Source organism: Sapajus apella, unplaced genomic scaffold, assembly GCF_009761245.1.
Source record: "Sapajus apella isolate SASKATOON/1434 unplaced genomic scaffold, GSC_monkey_1.0 scaffold13, whole genome shotgun sequence".
NCBI lineage: Eukaryota > Metazoa > Chordata > Mammalia > Primates > Cebidae > Sapajus > Sapajus apella.
This window is the reverse complement of record NW_022436953.1, coordinates 35558930-35580664: the sequence shown is the minus strand read 5'-3', so window position 1 is coordinate 35580664 and position 21735 is coordinate 35558930. Positions and strand designations below refer to the sequence as shown.

Below are 21735 nucleotides of genomic sequence, written 5' to 3'. Positions count from 1 at the left end.
AGCCCGGGCCGGCGGCGGCGGCGCCCATGGACGCTAACCGCCCGGGCGCGTTCGTGCTGAGCAGTGCCCCGCTGGCCGCGCTGCACAACATGGCCGAGATGAAGACGTCGCTGTTCCCCTACGCGCTGCAGGGCCCGGCCGGTTTCAAGGCGCCGGCGCTGGGCAGTCTGGGCGCGCAGCTCCCGCTTGGGACCCCGCACGGCATCAGCGACATCCTGGGCCGGCCGGTGAGCGCGGCGGGCGGAGGCCTCCTGGGCGGCCTGCCCCGACTCAACGGGCTCGCCTCGTCCGCCGGCGTCTACTTCGGGCCCGCGGCCGCCGTGGCGCGCGGCTACCCCAAGCCCCTGGCCGAGCTGCCCGGGCGCCCGCCCATCTTCTGGCCCGGCGTGGTGCAGGGCGCACCCTGGAGAGACCCGCGTCTGGCCGGCCCAGGTGAGTGGTGGGCGCGGGGGTGCGGGGGGCGAGGGGGCGGGTGCGCGCGGAGCCGCCGGCCGCTGACTCCCTCCTGTCCGGTCCCCTGCACTCCCCTCCCTCCGCTGCAGCCCCGGCCGGCGGGGTCCTGGACAAGGACGGGAAGAAGAAGCACTCGCGTCCGACCTTCTCGGGCCAGCAGATCTTCGCGCTGGAGAAAACCTTCGAGCAGACCAAGTACCTGGCGGGCCCTGAGCGCGCGCGTCTCGCCTACTCGCTGGGCATGACCGAGAGCCAGGTGAAGGTGAGCGCGGCCGGGCCGGGAAAGCGGAGCCCGCGTCCTGCGAACGTCCCCAGCCCCGGGCGCCGCTGCCCCGCGGCCGCCTGACCGCCCCGCCCGCCCCGTCCGCCCCCAGGTGTGGTTCCAGAACCGCCGGACCAAGTGGCGCAAGCGGCACGCGGCGGAGATGGCGTCGGCCAAGAAGAAGCAGGACTCGGACGCAGAGAAGCTGAAGGTGGGCGGCTCGGACGCGGAGGACGACGACGAATACAACCGGCCTCTGGACCCCAACTCGGACGACGAGAAAATCTCGCGGTTGCTCAAGAAGCACAAACCCTCGAACTTGGCGCTGGTCAGCCCGTGCGGCGGCGGCGCGGGGGACGCCTTGTGAGGACGCGCGGGGCGGGGGCGAGTTTATTTTTGCAGAAGGCGGCGGCGTCCCCGGGGGGGCGCGGGGCGCGGGCGGTGTGTCGGGGCCGAGTCGCTTTGTATCATCAATAAATTATTTAACTGGTCCCCGCTGGAGCCGCGGCTCCGGAGCCTGCCCCGCGTGTTTCTTCGTCTCGGACCTGGAGCTCCGCGGCCCCGGCTTCGCCCCTGCGGGACCCGGGCTTCCTTCGGGCGCGCGGCGGCCTCGAGTTCCCCGTGCAGAGGCTGCGGGCCCCCGGCCCGGGCGAGGAGCCGTGAAGGCGGCGCGCGGGGCAGGGAAGGGCCCGGCCTGCGGGGAGGAACCAGCGACAGCCTCCGGGAGCCAGCGCCACGGAGCCGGGGACGGAGGGCGCGCCCCGCAGCAGGTACGGCTCGGGTGGATTCACGGGTGCTGGCGGGGTCCTGGGGTCCCGGGGTCGGGGGTCGGGCGGGTAAGCCGCAGTCTGCCCGAGTACCCGCAGGATGGTTTTCTTTGCTTTTCCCGCTTCGGGGCCAAGTCCTGGTTGCCGCTGGACACCCGCTCGGCGGAGGCGCTTTGCCCTTAGGATTTTAAAAGTCCCCCTACCCCGTGGCTGGCATCGCACCTGCCGCCCTGGTGCGATTCCACTCAGCTGGGGAATCGAGTCTCCACTGCAGCAGCGAGGCCATTCCGCCACCTCCTGCTGGATTTTTTAGCGGTGAAAGCAGTTTCTTTCAAACTCGGACCGCAGAGAAACCTGAACTAATTCTGCCCGCGGAGCGGCGGGGCCTCCAGGGTTCACGAGGTGCCAACGGAGCTGGAGCCCCCTGGGCAAGGCCCGCAGCGCGTGGCCGGGGGCTCAGGGGGTCCGTTTCCTATTCTGAAATGCTGACAGCTCCGCATGGCCGTGGCACCGGCCGACAAAGCCCGTCCGCCCTCCTGCAGCCTCTGGTTGAGGCTGGTCATCGCTGTATCTCAATGGGTGTGACTATTGATTTTTAATTTTTAAAAATTAAAAGCAAATGGAGTATTTGCGGTGATACGATTTCTCCCGGACAGCATTTTTGGAAGCGTTAAAGAGAAATGTAAAACGCTTAAACTTGGTGAGTTTCGTTTTTGGCTCTCGGCAGCTTTCAGGTTTCTTTACAAGGACGCAGCTTGAAGGGCAGAAGCAATGCTTTCTCAGCTCAGCTCGGAGCAGAGGGGCTTCCAGTGCAGAGTTCTGAGGAAGGCAAAGCATTTATATAATCCCTTTGAAAAATGTTGCGGGAGAAATCCTTCATCAGAGTAGAAAGTCCAAAAGGTTGTTTTTCTCAAGTGACGGCTTGGTGTTTTGTGGCAGTAAGTGATGCAGTGAAATTCCAGGGTTTCTAATGAGCTCGATCTCAATAGGGTGGACAGGCGGGCGTGAGTTAGCATTTCAAAGGTGGCGGGAGAAGGGAAAGGAAGAGAGACAGCAACGCGGGACTGTTTTCACCATGGTCAATTTTATTGCTTAGGAACCAGACCAGTCACTTCTAAAGGCCCTCAGAATGACCAAGAGCTGACACCCGTGGGGCGGACTCCGTGTTGGAACTGTGGCCGCGGAGCCAGTGACCACAGCAGGGACACGGACAGACCCAGTCCTCCCGCCAGGAACAATTCAGCCGCGGACACCAGATCACTTGCAATGGTAGCGATAGACAGAAACATCCACTAAATGCCCTCACCGGCCAGGAACTCTGTAGTGTTCTAAAGTAAAATCAATAAAACATACATTGTGTGTCATCAACAGACTCATCACCTTTTAATGCTGTACTTAGTGCTAGGAGAAAAATATTTGCAACAAGGTTAATACATGGGTTGTTTGCAGCGGAGCATGGAGGAAATGTACAGTTTGTTCTCTTTAATATTTTTATATACAGCCCATGTTAAAAGCAATTTCTATTGGAAGCAAACTAGGCTATTTCTATTTCTCCCATGATATTATTGTTGTAATGTAGAATACTTGGCACCATGAAACAGTAACAAAAGACAGACAAACGGTTTACAAAATTCTTCAAAGGTACACCCAGGCTAGCGATAAACTTCACATTCAGTTGTTAATACTACACAGAAGAACGGATGGGCGTAACGGGCCGCGGGGCAGACGTGCGTGGGGCCGGTTTCACCCCGGGGCGAGCCCATGTGTTCTTTACAAGTTTCTGCGCGGATGGACACACAGCTGTGCCCCTAGACGCCAGCGCTGCCTGCTGATGGGACTCTTGTGCATTCATACTGGAAAGTACATTGAGCATACGTTTTGGTAAGGTTTATAAATTATTTTTAAAAAGTATATATTTATATATATTTATATATATAAAAATGGAAAGCAGCTGCAGTGTGATTCAAAAACCATGTGACACGGCCCACCTCGGGAGGGGCATCGGCAGAGACAGACTCCCGGGCGTGCTCGGGGCCACACTGCCGGCCGGCAGAGGGAGTGCCCGTCTCGGCTTACCCAGCCCCTGGACGCACCTCCACCTGGCAGAGGGAGTCTCTGGACACGGGGGTCTCCGTGCTGGAGAAGCCCCTCCACCGACAATCATTAAAAACTGAAAACTGTGAAGTCTATGGTATAGACCCTCTTTGCTGTCTATTAGAGTTTTGACAACAGGACTGTGACTTATTTAAAAAAAAAAACGTTTCTACTTAATGTCATATGAACAGACACGACAGTGAGGTATGTGAGGCTGCTCCGGAACGGTCCGGAGGCTGAAGCGAAGTGTGGGCTGGTCGTCTAGCAGGTGGCGCTCGGGTGGGCTCTCGATGCAGCTTTGAAGAGTGCGCATTCGGTTACGGCGACAGGGAGGGCTCACGAAGGGTCCTCTCGTGGCGCTGGCATCTCTTCCCTGTCACAGAATTCGTAATTTGTTAAAGGAACAAACGCACCAGGAAAAGCTGTGGAAAAACTGAACTAGGGGGAGGAGTCATATTTACCACCATGTCACTGCACGACACAACACTTGTGCACATGGGCGTGAGGTTTACCTGCCCCAGGCATGATTCGGAAGGCCAGGAACACGGGCTGCAGCAGGAAGAGAGGAGGGTGTCAGCAAGGCACACGCAGGACAGCCCAGTACACGCCGCCTCCCGTGACACCCCGACCCTGCGCCTCACAAGGGCAGCCGTGAACCGGGCCACGAGGGGCCACTGGCCTCCTGTCCCACCTGTGGACCCTGCGCCTCACAAGGGCAGCCGTGAACCGGGCCACGAGGGGCTGCTGGCCTGCAGAGGCAGCTCAGTCCTTGTGCGCAGCCACAGCAGAGCAGGGGTCGGGGTGGGGGCCCTGTAAATGTGGAACTGGAGCTGGGCTGGCCATGAGAGGTTTTACAAGGAGGGTGTTATTTCCAGGTTAAAAAATCAATGGAGAAACTGATCTAAAAGAATGGCTAAATAGGCCCCAAATGAAGTGGGGAAGGAAGACACTCCTGTCCTCGGCTCTGCTGCGTCGGGCAGGTCCGGCGTCTCATCCGGGTGTGTTTGGGGCTCACAGCTCCAGGCCTCCAACATGGAAGGAGCTAACCCATGAAATTGGGCTGAAAATGAGATCTGATCTGTCTCCTGTCAGACCCTCATGTGAGCACTCTCGAGGCGCAGTCACCTGGTAAACGTTCTGTGTCAGTGCCGCCCAGCACGCGGCGGGGAGTGCCCTCGCCCCTGTGCCTCGGCTGACGGTGAGCCTGCCCCAAGAAAGCCATTAAAACTGCAGCTGCGTGTTTGCAAAACAGTCTCCAGAAACAATCAGCTGTCAACAACATTTCTTTACAAATAGTAAAATTACGTGTCCTACTGTAACTAGTCATTTCTGCCTTCTTCCTGCTTGCCCCCCTAGCTTTTGGTATTTCATTAAAATCAAATAAAAGCAGACCAGCCTGGCCTAGTCTGTACTGTCAGACAAAGAAGACCGCAGAGCAAGAGAGGAGAGATTGGCCAGCCCCCACCCACCCACCCGCCTGCTCTTGGGCCCCAGTCCCCAGGACCCCTGGCCGTCCCCGGCCCCAGCCCCCCGGCCCCCACCCACCTGCCCTCGGGCCCCAGTCCCCAGGACCCGTGGCCGTCCCTGGCCCCAGCCCCCCCGCTCCCCCCGCCCCTGGACCTGTGTACGTCACCTTGTGGTCTCCCATGCAGACGTTGGGCCCAATGTGGTCATAGGTGACAACCTTCTCCTCGCTCTCCGACTGGAAAGGGGAAAGAGACAGGTAGGTGTGGAGAAATGGGGCTCCCTGGGTCCAGTGGGCAGCTGACCAGCAGGAACATTAGGAGTTTGTGGGTGCAGAGAGGTGTGGGGGTCAGCCCCTGCAAATACCTCCCCAGCCTCTGCCACCCACCCTGCCTGGCTCCAAGAGAGGCTGGCCCATGGACCAAAGGCCCTGGTGACCTGGCAGTACCTCCACACCTGGGCCCTGGCCCTTTCCTCCAGGAGGTATCCGCCTGTAGGAGGGGTGGCGTGGGGAGCCCCGGGTGCTGGCCCTGCTCCCCAGTTCCCTCTCCCAGATGTGCTCCTGGGCTCCTGGGGAGTTGTAGGAGCCTGTCCACAGCAGTGGGTGCATCCTCAGCGCTCTGCAGCTGTGCCCCTGGGAAGCAGCTCATTAATTTCCCATTGTCCCACTTACATTTGCTCTAGACTGTTCTATTAACCCAGAACTCAGTGTTCAAATGAGAACAGACACCGAATTCCACACCAGTACACACAGCAATCTGTGCACAGTCATTAATGGCTATGTGCGCACTTCCCGGCGAGCGCCCGTGTTCTGGGCGCCTCGGGAAGGGGTTTACTGCCAGTCACCCTTGCTCTCACTGGGCTGGAATTTTATATCCGCAGCTGGAGCATCTGAGACTATCGAGTTAAAACTGAATTATCTTTAATGCAGTGGGAAGCTGAAGGTCAGACTTAGTTTCCAGCACGGTTGCCCGACAGAAAGGATGAAGACGGCCTCCACGCCGCACGCACGAGCACCTCCCGGTTTCTCTGGGCAGAGCGGCAGCTCCGCGGAGCGGGGAAACATTCATCAAACACAGCGTGGTAATTTACAAAGGCAGCATAAAATTGTGGATTTTCAACTACATAATCTTTGGACAGATAAACAAATTACGGCAGGCGCAGGCAGAGCGCTGCACACCTCACTGAACACTTGTCACGGAGGCTCCCAAGCAGCGCCACCCGCGCCCCGTGCCACCTTTCGTGTTTCAGGGATCCGGAGGAAGAACGGAGCTTGGTGACGAGGTGACAGTGCGTGTCATGATGGATGAGGCTGCGGAGCACGCCTGGCACCCGTCTGCTTGGCCTGCATGCCTGATGCCTGCTGGGTGGCCCCTCGGGGAGAGCCTGTCCAACCTCCGGCTCCAGGCGGCGCGGGCGGGGCCTGTCGAAGGCCACCAGGTGTGCCCTGTGAGGCTCCACCCCCATCTGAGCATAAAGCGTCAAGTCCTGAGCCCAAAGAACCCGAGAGGCTGTGAGCAAATGGAAGACAGGCTACAACGCTGCCCTGCTCTGAGCTGGCAGAGCCCTGGCGGGGCAGCACAGCATGGGAAGGCCACAGCCCTGCCAGCCTCTGCCCTTGGACACTGCCCGCCAATCACCCTGCTCATGACCTGAGACATTTTCCCAGGGATGGCGTCTGTGCCTGCCTCCCCAGGAGGCTCCTGACCCGCTGGCAGCCCTGGGCTGCACACGTCTGACCTGCTGTCAGCACTGGCAGGTGGGAATGCCCACCAGTGAGCACAGCCAGAGGGTCAGGGGCGTGTCCACAGCCAGGCTCCGGGCCAGGCCCACTCCTGGGCTTTCAGGCTGGCGTACCTACCCCCTACAGCATGGGAGCAGCTGTGATAGGGTGGCCAGCATGCTTTCCTCAGTGATGGGCACAGGCCCTGCCCGCAGGCCAGAGGTGCAGCTGTGGAGGAGCTGAGCTTGCTGCAGACACCACAAGCTTCTGGCCAAGGGGGTCCCTGCCTCTAGCCCAGGCTCCCGCCCGGCAGGCCCCTCCTCACAGTGCAGCCAGGGACTGAATGCAGGCTGCACCCAGGGTGCTCCAGGACGTAGGAAGGAATGGAAAGGAGCCCTGCCTGGTGGATGGAGCCACGTGGCGGGGGCCAGCAGGGCAGCAGGGCACGTCTCAGGGAGCGGGCTGCAGGGGGTCCCTGGCCTGCTGAGGTTGCACCTGTACCTAGTGGCTTGCTGTGCCCGGGGTCTGGTCCCATCTGGCACAGGGACGCAGACGGGCAGTGCAGGACAACAGGGCCCTCACACGGCTGGTGTTGAGGTTGGGGCTAGCAAGGGGCTCCTGTCCCTGCTCTGGGCCTGGGATGGTGAAGATGGGGGCAGAGCCCACCAGGCGGGCAGTGGTGCTGCCAGAGTCTGCAGCCTCCTTCCGATTGCCCACCCAAGTCACAGGCAGAGGCCCCAGCTCTGGGTTTGGGCATGGCTGCGGTTCCCACGCACTCCCACGGATCTGTTATTATCTGCATTTCACTTTCATTGACGGGGTTGACAAAACCAATTAAGATATTGATTCTTCTGAACACACTCCTTGTCTGTTAAAATGTAGGACTGAAAGACCACAGGTTGGCCAGGTGTGGAAGCTCCTGCCTGTAGTTCTAGCACTTCGGGAGGCTGAGGTGGGCAAACTGCTGGAGCCCAGGAGTTTGGGAGCAGCCTGGCCAACATAGCAAGCAAGACCCCATCTCCTTTTTTATAAAAAAAAAAAAATAAATAAATAAATAAAAAATAAAAACTTTATTAAAAAAATTCACAGGAAATCTGAAAATTTCCCAAGACCCAGGTCATCTCCTGAAAATGTCACCCATTCATTTTTAACTTATCTAGCCTCCAAATGAATCTGGCTCTGATTTACAACTTAGGGAAGCCACTTCAGACATTTCCACCGTGTTGACAGCCTGTGAGTCCCCGTGTGCACAGAGCATGTTGACTTCCAAGGATACAATGAACTACGATTTGAAAACAGCTCCTGCTGACCTCGGGTATGTGTCAGACTCAGAGGACACTGGCTCCTCGTGACCCAGGAACTCGGCTCTGCCTGCTGCTGCCCTAGCCCCAGTGCTGGTTCGGAGGTGACCCAGTGCTGGGGTGCAGCTCACTGCAGGATGAGGTCAGGGCCCAAACCTGGCAGCATTCCCCGCCCCCCAACCGGGTACCCCCACCCCCACAGCCCCGTCACCAGCACTCACCCTCAGCACCAGCTCCTTGGCAGACGGGGACATGAGGATGCGGTCACACCAGGCCGGGCACCGGGTGTTCATGTACTGCTCGCCCTGGCGGGCATCCTCACTGTACGGGTAGCTGGGAAGACAGGAAGGCAGAAGGTCAGCCGGCCGGCTGGGGCCATCCTCAGCCCCAAAGGGACCGCTGTGCTGAGTGTCCCCCAGCACCCCTAGAACGGCTGCTTCCCAGGGAATAAATACACATGGAAGTTTCTGTAAAACCAAACTCACAATTTACGTGCTTTATCAAACTTATTTTTCTGTGAGACTAAATTTTAGTTATACCACAGAATCTTGACATCGGTCCTTCCTTTACTGCATGGAATCGTCTATCGAGACTTGGTTTTTGTCAGTATTTCTGAACATGGTTTAAAGTATGACAAAAACCTACATGGAAACAAAATGGCGCCCCGTGTCATCTGGTCCCAGGAGGCTCCTCCCCCCGTGACCCGGCCAGGCTCAGCTCAGCTCAGCCCAAAATGCCTCCAAGTGCAGGTGGCCCTGCTGTGCAGCACACACATCTCTTTTTTTTTTTTTTTTAAGAAAAAAAAAAAGAAGAAAGAGAGAAAGAAAGAAAAAAAAGAATAAAAAAAAAAATGAAAGAGAGGAAGAAAGAGAAAGAGGAAGAGGGAGAGAGAACGGGGGTGCTGCTTTATTGCCCTGGCTAGAACGCAGTCTAAAAATGGGTATGCCTATAATTGTGCTTAATAATAGAGACATGAAAAAAAAATGAGGGAAGAAAATAACAAACAAGCAGCCAACCAATATTTCATTGAAACCTGCGAGTAGGTGTGATGTGGTACTGATGAGTGTATGTTTTATATATTTCAAGTGGAGAGTTCTATAAATGTTAATGAAGTTTACTTGTTCCGGATCTGAGTTCAAATCCTGGATATCCTTGTTAATTTTCTGTCTCATTGATCTGTCTAATATTGATGTTGACGTCTCCCACTATTATTGTGTGGGAGTCTAAGTCTCTTTATAAGTCTTATGTATCTGGGTGTTCCCGTATTGGGTGCGTATATATTTAGGATCATTAGCTCTTCTTGGTGCATTGATCCTTTTACCATTATGTAATATCCTTCTTTGCTTCTTATGATCTTTGTTGCTTTAAAGTCTATTTTATCAGAGGCAAGAATTGCAACTCCAGCTTTTTATTTATTTATTTATTTTTGCTCTCCATTTGGTTGGTGAATCTTTCTCCATCCCTTTGTTTTGAGTCTTTGTGTATCCTTGCATGTGAGATGGGTCTGGATGCAGCATATCGATGGGTTTTGGCTTTTTTTTGCCTGTCTGTGTCTTTGGATTGGGGGATTTAGTCGATTTAAATTTAGAATTAATAATAATATATGTGAATTTAATACTGCCATTTGATGCTAGCTGGCTGTTTTGCCTATTAGTTGATGTAAGTTCTTGATTATGTTGATGCTCTTTATTTTTTGGTATTTTTTAGAAAGGCTGATACTAGTTGTTCCTTTCTACGTGTAGTGGTTCTTTCAGAAGCTCTTGTAAAGCAGGCCTGGTGGTGATGAAGTCTCTGAGTGCTTGCTTGTTCACAAAAGATTTTATTTTTCCTTCACTTATGAAGCTTAGTTTGGCTGGATGTAAAATTCTGGGTTGAAAGTTCTTTTCTTTAAGGATATTGAATATTGGCCCCCACTCTCTTCTGGCTTGTAGGATTTCTGCTGAGAGATCTGCTGTGAGTCTGATAGGCTTCCCTTTGTGGGTAACCTGACCTTTCTCTCTGGCTGCCCTCAGTATTTTCTCCTTCATTTCAACCCTGGTGAATCTGGCGATTATGTGCCTTGAGGTTGGTCTTCTTGAGGAATATCTTTGTGGTGTTCTCTGTATTACCTGGAGTTGAACATTGTCCTGCCTTGCTAGCTTGGGAAAGTTTTCCTGAATAATATCCTGAAGCGTATTTTCCAGCTTGGATTGATTCTCTTCGTCACATTCAGGTACACCTATCCAGCGTAGATTAGGTCTTTTCACATAGTCCCATATTTCTTGGAGACTTTGCTCGTTCCTTTTTATCCTTTTTTCTCTAATCTTGTCTTCTCGTTTTATTTCATTAAGTTGGTCTTCGACCTCTGATATCTTTTCTTCTGCTTGATCGATTCGGCTGTTAAAAATTGTGCATAGTTCATGAAGTTCTTGTGTTGTGTTTTTCAGCTCCATTAATTCACTTGTATTCCTCGCTAAATTGTGTATTCTTGTTAACATTTCGTCAAACCTTTTTTCAAAGTTCTTAGTTTCTTTGCATTGGGTTAGAACAAGTTCTTTTAACTCACTGAAGTTTCTTATCATCCACCTTCTGAAGCCTGCTTCTGCTAATGGAACACACTCGTTCATCAGGCCTTGTTCCATGCTGATGAGGAACTGTGATCCCCTGTAGAGGGAGAGGTGTTCTGATTTTGGGTGTTCTCAGCCTTCTTAGGCTGGTTTCTTCCCTTCGTTATATATTCATCCATCTGTGGTCTTTATAATTACCGTCTTTATAGTTGGGTTTCTGAGTGGACGTCCAACTTGTTGATTCCCTGCGCTAAAATCTGAGCAACCCACTGCACCGGCCAAAACAGCAGCGTTAAGATTGATGATGCTTTTCTGACTCTGCACCAAGAACCGCCACACCAAGGCAGCAGCAAAACCGCCTCGCCGGCCACAAGAGTCGCGCTGGCGACCCGTGGGGCTCCTCCGCTGGGTATCTCCTGGTGCGTGAGCAACAAAAATTCGTCTGAAAGTGTGGAGTCCTCTTGTTCTCTGCGCTTTCACTGGGAGCTACAATCCCGAGCTGCCAGTGATCAGCCATCTCGGATCTCTCTCCACGTCTCCACCTTGACCAACCTGTGGCCGCTCTCACCTTGAGGAGCATCCAAGTGCTCAGGCTGTGGCCTTGGCTGGCGGCTGTGGTGGAGCATGACTGTCCCTGACAGTGCCTCCCAGGCCTGTCCATGCTCTCTGAAGGTCTGGGAATGGGACTGGCCAGGTGCCACTAGCCCCAAAAGGAAGCCCTTCACCCACACAGTGAGCACGTCCCGCACCACCTGGGGTCTGCTGGCTGCGTCTCCGCCACCCACCACCGGCCACGGGGCAGCTCATCCCCACCCTCACACAGAAGAGCAGTCCACACGCACGTGGACTTATCACCAACCCCCAGCTCTGGAGCCTCGTGGCTGCAGTCCCTGCCACCCGCCCTGTCTGTAGCATGCAGGCACAGTTCCCACTTCTGAACCCACAGGTTGTCAGAGGCCCAGCCCCCCCATCAGGCTGCAAACCCCCCCCGAAATGGGCACTGCATCTGGGACTGCACTGAATTGATAATGAATTCCACGTGGACTGAACGGACCCTGGGACCCCGTGGCTGAGCTTGGCCACCCGCCCCTGACTGAACGGACCCTGGGACCCTGTGGCTGAGCTCAGCCCCCTGCCCCTGACTGAACAGACTTTGGGATCCCATGGCTGAGCTTGGCCACCTGCCCCTGACTCTGGACTCTTGGACCCCGTGGCTGAGCTCGGCCAGCTGCCCCTGACTGAATGGACCCTGGGACCCTGTGGCTGAGCTTGGCCACCTGCTCCTGACTGAACAGACCCTGGGACCCCGTGGTGGACCCTGGGACCCCGTGGCTGAGCTCAGCCACCCACCCCTAACTGAACAGACCCTGGGACCCCGTGGCTGAGCTCAGCCACCCGTCCCTAACTGAACGGACCCTGGGACCCCCTGGTGGACCCTGGGACCCCGTGGCTGGGCTCGGCCGCCTGCCCCTGACTCTGGACCCTGGGACCCCGTGGCTGAGCTTGGCCGCCTGCCCCTGACTCTGGACCCGGGGACCCCGTGGCTGAGCTCGGCCGCCTGCCCCAACCCTGGATCCTGGGACCCCGGGACCCAGTGGCTGAGCTCGGCCACCTGCCCCTCAGTGCAGCGTGTGCTTACTCTCAACGTCTCCGTGGCCTTCACCAGAGTCTCAAGAGTTTTTTCAGTTAATTTCAAATATCATACAGCACCTCTTGTGACTGGGATCTGATTTTCTGTGAAATTTCCCTGTTGGCTGTGATTGGGTTTCAGGCCCATCCCGGCACCTCGGCTGTGGATTCTGCGGCCCCTCCTGTGCCCCTGGACCCCGCCCACGGGGGTCCTGTAAACAGCTGGGGACTGGGAACTCCCCTCCCCACGGAGCTCAGGTGGGAGCGACACTCAAGCTCTGGCTTCGACCAGGCCTTGGGAAGCTCTGGCTTCGACCAGGCCTTGGGCAGAGAATCATGACTTGGTTAGAAACAAAATCTGCATAGCGCCTATGTGTAATGCATGTTTCTGAAGAGTACAGATACGGAACAGCTGCACATTTTCCAGGAGAAGCACCAGCCCCGGGGCCAATTCCATTTCACACGTTTGAGATGCGGGTCACCCTGTTCTGGAGCTTCTCAGCTGATCCCAACCGTGGACACAAATGGAAACTGGGTGCAGGTGGGGGCCTGCCCTGGACACATGTCCACTGCACACACGAGGCCCAGCCGCTCCCTGCCAGGGACCCATGGGTGGACAGGCAGCTCCAGGGGCAGTGTGGCCCTCGTGAGTGTGGAGTCGGGGTGGCACAGGCAGGCCTGAGTTCCAAGGATGGCGGCTGTGCTGAGCCACGCTCCATCCGGACAGCCCCTGGCCGGGCCAAAGGTCAGGGTGAAGTGACCGCAGGGCTGCTGCAGTGAGGCCCAGATGGTCTGCACGGGTGGGACCTGCTGTCTCCCCGGGCAGCTGTGCTGGAGCGGGACAGCCCTGGCTGTGGGAGGGCAGTGGCATGTGTGCCCTCAGAGAAACTGCGGCCTCTGCTGTCCCTGCCAACACGACGCAGGATGTGTCCGTGAGCGCGGAACCTCTTCGCCCCGCCGCTCTCTGCCACCACAGAGGCGCTTCCGAGAGCGCCGCCTCGGCATCCTGCAGGTGGAAGGCAGGCTCCTGCTGGCCAGAAGCATTTCCATAGGCCGCTGGGGCCCCACAGTCGCCACACAGGGCCTGGCGAGGTGACCACGCTGACCCGAAAGAGCCCAAAGCAGGACTGAGAGATGCCGGTGTGGAAGGAAACTTCCAGAAGCCTCATCTCGTGCCCTTCACACCAGTGACGTCTCCACTGCAGACACTCCCATGGTGAGTCAGGTCTGGCGTCTCACCTGAGGTGGCAGCATGGGCCTGTAGGACCCAGCAGGGGTGCACCGGGGGCCGCAGTTCAGCATAAATGCTGAGTTCTGGGATTGACACAGCACACGAAGGTGACTTCTAAGTCAGAAGCTGGAGCCAAGCCAGTTCTCTCTCCCCATGCGCCCCACAGAGCCTGGAGAGCCAGTGCCGCCTGACGCCCCTTCAGGGCACGGAGAGAAACCAGGGTGTGGCAGGAGGCCCAGCCACCCTCCATCCACAGGGACAGTGTCTAGCAGGCACTGCTGCTCAGAGAGACTGGGCTGCTGGGACCAGCGTGGAGAACAGGGACGCCCGAGCGGCAGCCGCCGCCTCCACACATCTGCTCCGGGAGGGACTGAGCCGCGTGTCTCTGGCCCCGTGGCCTGCTCTGGGAGTGTTCACAGATGACAGAAGGAAGAAGCCTGGATGAGGGGTGTCCTGCCTGGCTGTCGGGGGCAGCACCCTCAATCCACAGCCAGAGGTACTCCCTGTGGCCCCCAACGCTCAGGGACAGATGCAGGAGGGGCTGGTTCCAGTTGGATCTGGGAAAGGCCAGTGTGGACTGCACACGTATCCACAGGCGGGAGGCGCTGGCGAGGCCACGCTGTGGAGCTGCAGGACACGGGGACTGGGTGCTGCCCACCAGCAAGTGATGCAGGAGGGCCGGGCACGTGGGCTTATCTGAAAGCACACCTGCCAGGTGGGTAGGGACACAGGAGAGGGGCGTACCTACCCCCTGCAGTGTGGGAGCAGCTGTGAGAGGGTGAACGATTGTGCACCTGTGCTCTCCCGCAGCCTCTGCCTTTCCTCCCTGCCCCTCTCTCCTCCTGTAGGGTGCATGCAGTGGCTCCTGCAGGCTGCAAGGCTGAGTTTGCTGTGGCCAGGCTGATTGGCCCTGCTGACAAGGCCCAGCTTTAGGGCCTGAGCAGGCTGGGCTGGGCGGCTAAGGTTGCCACTGGTCGCAGAAGCTGACAGCAGGCGGAGAACAAAGCCTGGTTACGTCGCAGTCTTGGGGCAGGGCCGATGGCATGGGGGAGACCAGCAGGCCAGGGAAAGCCCCCGAAGGTGTGCTGGGTGGGGCCACAGCTTCACCACAGTGCTGGATGCCCTGAACCACAAGCAAACAAGCCATAGTTCACACCAGCTCCCAAGCTGTGCTCAGAGGAAGGGGCAGGAGCGCAGCCCCACGTATCCAGGCGGGCGTCAGGGCGAAAGCCCGTCCTCTGACTCCCACCTGGTGGAAGGTTGACCAGTCATCATGCTGCTCTTGTGTATGAGGAGCAGGAGGGTTTAGCACACTACAGAGAAAACAGCTTTGACGCAGGCCCGTCACAGTCAGCATGGCATCAAAGCCGCTCTGCGTCCCGTACAGCCTGTGGGCGCCACCGCAATGGTGGTTTAGATACCGACTTCCAAATACAGCAGCTCCACTGAAACCCATGAGAAAGGAAAATGCCCTGAGACCAAAGAAAAGGAACCAACCGGTGACAGCTCTGGCAACACTGAAGCTACCGAGGGCAGAAGGAAGCACAGACGTCTTCCCAGAGGGTCTAGGTGGGGCCGGGGGCGGGGCTCACGCCTGCCATCTTGGCACTTTGAGAGGCTGAGGCAGGAGGCTCACTTGAACCCAGGAGTTTGAGACCAGCTTGGACGACAGAGTGAGACTCCATCTCTATACAAAATGAAAAAGTTAGCCAGGCATGGTGGTGCACATGGGTAGTCCCTGGGAGGCTTAGCGGGGAAGATTGCTTGAGCCCCCGGGATGGGGCTGCAGCGAGCCAAGATCAGCACTGCACTGCAGCCTGGCCAAGAGGCGAGGCTGTCCCAGGCACTTCCCTCGCCCACGTCTCCAGGGACAAAGCTCTCAGGGCGGCCAGGCCCCTTGGCAGGACTTTTCCGTGGGATGGGCTCCCTAACCGTTCTCGCCCTTGGCACGGGTCCCACAGTCTGCATGGGCCACAGGTAGCCAGGGTTCCTGACCACCAGGCGGACGGGCAGCCTCGCTCCCTCCTGAGCACCCAGCCTGCAGGCGTTAGAGCTCATTTCGCTAGATAATGATTACACTATAAATACACATCTAAAGACAGGAGAACATAAATTACGGACCACAGAAAGTCTGCAAGGGACTTCCTAATCCCTAATTTTACAATATATGTGTCCGTTAAAGAGACAGACCTCCGGCTGCACTTGTATGGGCAGCTCATTCCTGTGTGGCGTATGTTTTTGTTTTTTTCAAAAGCTAAAACTTGATCTTGCTCAGTAATTGCTTCGTTCAATGAATATACCCCTTTCCCACCGCTGAGAGTCAATCTTTCTTTGGGAAGGGGTGATTTTTCCCATTTGACTTCCTCTGAGTATGATAAAACTTTGAAAAGTTTCGACGGGTAGCGACAGAACTTCTAAATTTTCCCATTTATTTCAGTAAACTTCACTTCTTGGCACACACAAGGCCAAGTGCATGCGGGAAGTGGGTGCTTACCAGCCCACCGTACCCTGCGCTGGTCCCAGCCCAGAAGCCTCTGCCGGGGAAGGCAGCGGAGGGGCGGGTTCCAGGACTGCTGCAGAGGCTCCCGCCTGCAGCGACGGCACCTGTGGAGTCCCAGGGCCTTCTCTCCACCCGTGCGACCCAGTTTTCAACTCACGTGGGGAGCTGTGCATGATGGCGGCTCGCTGCTGGCGGCTGTGGTGGCCTCCACGTCGGTGCTGGGTCTCGGTCCCACTCCTTGTGGGCACTGGGGCTACTTCCACGTTTTGGCCGGTTGTGGAATTGGTGTGTGGTCCCTGTGGGTCCCTGGACCCTTGCCGCGGCCTGCAAGGTGAGCTCTACATTCACGAGGACACGGAGGCAATATTCACTGATTTCATGGAGCTGGGGTTGCACAGATGTGGCAAACGCTGCCCAAAGTGGTAAAGCCACTGACACCTGTGTGGGAACCAGACTGCAGCTGAACAGGCAGTGCTGGGCAGGGTCTCTCAGGGTCAATCCCTCAGCACTGAACAAAAAGCTCCCTTCAATTCTGAGTGAAACAGGAGAAGTGACTCCTTGTGTTGAGCCTCAGGCCTGGGTGGGACGAGACGGGACCTCCAGGAGCCCTCTGCCCTGCGGGACGACGTGGCCCTCCTCTCTCAGGGAGCGCGTCTGCGTCCGAGTCGTCAGCCAAAGCGGTGGCTCATTTTCGTGGACACCATCTTCTGCCAGAAGGATTGACAGACTTTGTTCAGTCATTTTCTCATGCAGGCGGATGAGCCTGCCTCCACCAGCAGAAGCTCACGCCATTTGCTGCCAATGACAAAATTTCCGCTTTCAAGAAGACCCAAGGGTGCTGGAAAACGCATTCCTCTCAGAGGCTGGCGGCGACCACACCACAGAGACTCCTCCGCTGAGCTCCGCGGTTCTGAGGGAGGTGCCGCCTGCCCTGGCCGCCGGATGTGCCCACATCGAGACTCCTGCACGCTGGGCAGCCAGGATTTCCCGGGCACCCGTGTGTGTGGCCGCCAGATCACGCTCTGGCAGGAGGTGCCATCCCCGTGCGCAGAGCAACAGTCTCCACGTGTGACTGTGTTCCTAGGGACACCCGTTCTCAAGGTCAGCCCGGAGGAGAGGAACCTGCCGCCTTCGGGCAGCAGCTGTGGCGCCCGTGGGTGTGGGGCCGCCCTGCTTCAGACTCCCCCCACCTCTGAGGCCGAACTTCAGCAAATTTCCAGAACGTGTGAAATACTGCCACTCTTCTCACTAATTATTTTGTGTTTGGAAAATAGGAATTTTTTCCACAAAAATGTTACTTATGTAATCATGTAACAAGTTTGTTATTGTTGTTTTTAAAATGAACTAATATTTAAGAACGAATGGCAATGGCCGGTGATGGGCCCACCCGGACTGAGGCTCTCGGGACCTGGTCTTCTTCTTAATAAACAGAACGATGTAGTCTCTTCACTATGTAAGCAGTCCACAGACACTTCGCTCCCGTGTAACGGGAACCCCCCGGCAATGGTCGGGACAGACAGTTCCCGTCCTCCATACACACCACGTTGTGTTTCTACACGCACACGTCCACACACGGAGAGCCAGCCCCAGCGGGCTACCCGCAGCACCACGGCCTCTGCGGAAGACACGCAGTGCCCCCACATTCCGGAAGCTGCCACAGGAGCCACCTGATGGCCAGCGGCACGCCCAGACCCCCACTGCGGCGACTTGGGAGCATGGGCTCTCTGGCTGCAGAGCGGCTGTCCTGGGGGGCGGGTACTGTCGGCAGGCCTGGGCCTGGAGGCTCAGCCTGCCCAGAAGACAGTGCCGCCCTAGGGGGGACGCTGAGGCCTCGAGGGGTGAGCGAGTGCCCAGCTCTGCAGTGTCGGGGCAGGACCGGGACTCTGGTTGCAGAGGCGCTGCGCTCACTGGCCCTGCGCCACATGAGGTTTGGTGAGAAACGCTGACGCCTGAAAGCGCCGTGCCGTCACGCCAGTGGGGTGGCTCTGAGGGGCCGTCTTTAGACTTCATCTTGTCGAGTTAATGACAGTTAATTCTCAAAGTTAAACTAAAAATTATAAATTCACTTCTAGCTAGGATGTGTAAAAAGGCGGCGGCTCTGTGCTTCCGCTGGGATGCGCAGACCGCTGCCACCTGAGCCTAGGGCCGCACGGGGAGGGGTGGGGGCAGCAGGGCTGCTGCTGGGGCACAGACCACAGTTCCCGCCCTGAGGGCCCTGGGCATCTGCAGAGCCGGGCAGATCAATGCTGGGTGAAGAAAGTCAATCCTCACCCCTGCTCAGCCCTAGTTGCTGACGCGGCCTGACCCTGCTCACCGCTACAGGCTGATGCCTGGCCCCGATTCTGCTCAGAGCTGCCTGGTTTCCAGAGAGCAGCGTGGGTGGGACACATCCCAGCTGTCACGGGTCGCTTGTCCCCCGGTAATTCTAAGCACACATGTGGAGATTTAACATGTTACACCAGTGGAAATTCTGCATGGCATTAAAGGCATTGGGGAGGCTGCACCCTGGGCGCTGTCCCAGCCCGAAGGTACCATCTTAACAGCACAGGGTCTCGCCTGGGAGAGGTTTTCATGGGGAGGCCAGCCTCCTGCACACCTGTTCACCCTCCTGCTCCTGACCACCTGAAACCAGTCACTTTTGTGGCTGTCCCTAACGAAGTGCTAGTAAAAGCTGTGCTTTCAGTTAAGGACAAAAATTAAGAGCTATACAAATGAAATACTAGCACCTTTTCTAGCAAAATGACAGACAGCATTCAGTTACAATCCATTCAGAGCAGAGTTCTATTTGTCCATGGGATCAGTAACAAACACCTTTGCAGGAGAAGACCCTGCTGGTCTTCAGACCCACCTGCCAGTGACATGTCTCCTGGGTGCCACTCTGCCAGTGTGCACGCCAACACCCCGGGTGACCACGCTCCGGTGCTCTAAGCAAGGAGCGCCATCCCCTCCGATCTCACAAAGGCAAATGCTGAAGAGCAAGCCCACAGCCAGCATGGGTGCCCTGGGAAAGCTGAGGGTCAGGGTCCGCAGGGCCTGTGTGTTACGACCTTTCTGGGATGCCAGGGGGCGCGAGGGGCTCTCTGAGGGCCTGTGTGTCCAGCAGTCAGACTTCAGACCCAAGCGGTAAGTATGAGCCCTCCAAGAGGAAGGGTGTGGGCCCGAGATCACCTGGGGCTTCCCGTACCCCCTGTAGGATGGTGCTGGTGCCTGGCAGGGAGCCTCAGTGGCTCTGCAGAACAGGAAGAAGCTCAGGGGCCGGAGGCCAGGGCCACCACTGCCTTCGGAGGCCCCTCCAACCTGTCCAAAAACCTCCCCTGGACACGAAACTACTCTGTCACTTTCCAGGCTCAGCCCTCAGCACTGCCCCTGGCTCCAGGGAAGCCTGTGTCCCCACGCTCACCCAGTTGGGTCCTCGGGCACCCAACCCTGCTCCCAGGTGAGAGGCAAATTCCAGGTCTGCTGGTGGAAGTCCTCTGGGGCTTCCAACAATGAGAACTGCTCTGTGCCAGCAAATCTGTATAGAAATGCACACACACACACTCACCCAGGCACATCTCCACGCACACACACACACACTCACCCAGGCACACATCACTCACACACACACCCCCTCACCCAGGCACACACCTCCATGCATGCACACACACACCCTCACCCAGGCACATCTCCACACACACACACACCCCCCCTCACCCAGGCACACACCTCCACGCACACACACACACACCTGTGTAATCCACACATGTGCACTCACCATGCACACCCCACACACACCTGTGTGATCCACACCTCTGTATTCACCATGCACACCCCATGCACACAACCACACCTGTGTGTTCCACACCTGTGCACTCACCATACACACCCCCCACACCCACACCTGTGTGATCCACACCTGCACACTCACCAGGCACACCCCCCCACACCCACACCTGTGTGATCCACACCTGTGCACTCACCAAGCACACCCCATACACGGGCACACAAGTCCTCACCGCATGCACATCCTCACCAGGTCTGCACACGTACCAGGATACCCATGCAACACCTGCACTTCAAACCCAGGCACGCACACACACACACACCTTAAACACAGCCACGCCCATGTGGACATGCTGCATTAGGAGGCCCTGATATTCCAAGAAAGATCCATAAGACACAGGCCCTGTGAATCTCTAGCCTGCAACTCTGATAAAGCCGTATTTTGCATATTGGAAAAAACATTTTCTTGAAAAAAGATAATGTAATTATTTATTACTCTCAGATGGTTGCTTTCTTCAGGCCACAAAAAGAGCAGGAGAAGGTGCAGTTTGCACACAAGTGCAGGACACACACATGTGCACACATGAACACAATGCACGTGTGCACAGACACACGTGCACACACGGACACAACACACATGTGCAAACGGACACACGTGCACACATGACACACACGAACACAACACACATGGACACGTGCACACATGGACACACATGCACACAGACACACACGTGCATACATGAATACAGCACATGTGCACACGGACACACGACACACGTGCACACAGACCACACATGCACACATGGACACAATACACGTGCACATACGAACACATGCACACACGGACACAATACACGTGCCCACGGATACACAACACGTGTACACATGGACACAATACACATACACATGTACAGACACACAACACACATGGACACAGAACACGTGCACACACCCAAACACAACACACGTGCACACACACGTACACACACACATGCAGACACATAAGATGTGCACACCCAAATGTGCACACACGTATGAACACAACACGTGCACACACGAACACATGCATGTGCAGACAACACGTGCACACATTAACACGTACACACACACCAACATGTACACATAGACACAGCATATGCACAGACAACACACACGTACACACAACACACATGAACACAGACACACATGCACACACAGACACACGTGTACACACAGATATGGTACACACAGAATGCACACTCATGCCCAACACATTGGCACACACAGGCACGCAGATGCACCAGAGGGGGCAGGGGAAGATGCCGCCTTCCTGGCCGGGTTCATCCAGGAAACAGCACGTTCCTTACCTGGGTGGGAACGAGATGTCCAGTTCATACAGTCTGTCCTTAAAGACAGACAGCTCCTTATCAAACTCCAAGAGCTAAGGGAAGAGCAGAAAATAAAGTCACACGGGTTCTCCTCACTGGGACAAGCGTGTCTGTGTGCAGCTGGGACCTCGGATGCTTGGTGTGACATCTGCCCTTCCTAGAGCTGCCACGTCTGCCACCAGAAAGCTCTGTGGTGCCAGCGGGCTCTGGTGCCCACCGCCTCTGCTGCAGACAGTGGGACTTGCACCGCCCATTCCTGACGTGCTCTGTTCACCCAGAGACCTTTCTCTGTTGGGGACGCCAAAGAAGCGCTCACAGCCTCGGGCACCACCGTGGCAGCCCCACAGCAGCCTCTCTTGGGCTCTTGTCCTGGGGCTGGCTCCCTCAGCAGAAGGAACCATGTCAAGTAAAGAGAAGAGTAAGCAACGTCAGCTTGGTGACAGCAGGTCAGGGAAAATGGCTCCAAGGTGCACATTGATGAGATTCTGAGGGCAAAATGTTCATTCCCACATGCAGGGGACAGCAAACAGCCTAGTCCCCGAGACTCTTCCAAAACAAGCCCCAGACGGGCCCGGCCATGTTCCTGAGCGGTCACCACACTCACCCTGTCACCCCAGCAGGTCTGGCCCGGCCGTG

At 56.6% G+C, this 21735-nt stretch overlaps 2 protein-coding genes across 3 annotated transcripts in view; one reads left to right on the top strand and one right to left on the bottom strand.

The window, feature by feature from the left end:
• The first annotated feature begins 6 nt into the window (after positions 1-6).
• NKX6-2 (NK6 homeobox 2) lies at positions 7-1236 on the top strand. Its single transcript, XM_032282054.1, has 3 exons — positions 7-432; positions 543-715; positions 828-1236. Exons 1-3 carry the CDS (start codon positions 27-29, stop codon positions 1080-1082), a joined length of 834 nt encoding a protein of 277 aa, XP_032137945.1. The 5' UTR covers positions 7-26; the 3' UTR covers positions 1083-1236.
• Positions 1237-2547: 1311 nt separating this feature from the next.
• INPP5A (inositol polyphosphate-5-phosphatase A) overlaps positions 2548-21735 on the bottom strand; it is a 222500-nt gene continuing 203312 nt past the window's right edge. The window contains exons 12-16 of one of the 2 annotated variants that reach the window (XM_032282053.1): positions 21079-21152; positions 8286-8397; positions 5210-5278; positions 4038-4125; positions 2548-3949 (exon numbers count right to left, since the gene is read on the bottom strand). In XM_032282053.1, the coding sequence (XP_032137944.1) occupies positions 4045-4125; positions 5210-5278; positions 8286-8397; positions 21079-21152 (336 nt within the window). In that variant the 3' untranslated portion in view covers positions 2548-3949; positions 4038-4044. The remainder of the gene's footprint in view (positions 3950-4037; positions 4126-5209; positions 5279-8285; positions 8398-21078; positions 21153-21735) is intronic. The other variant, XM_032282052.1, reaches the window with a different exon arrangement.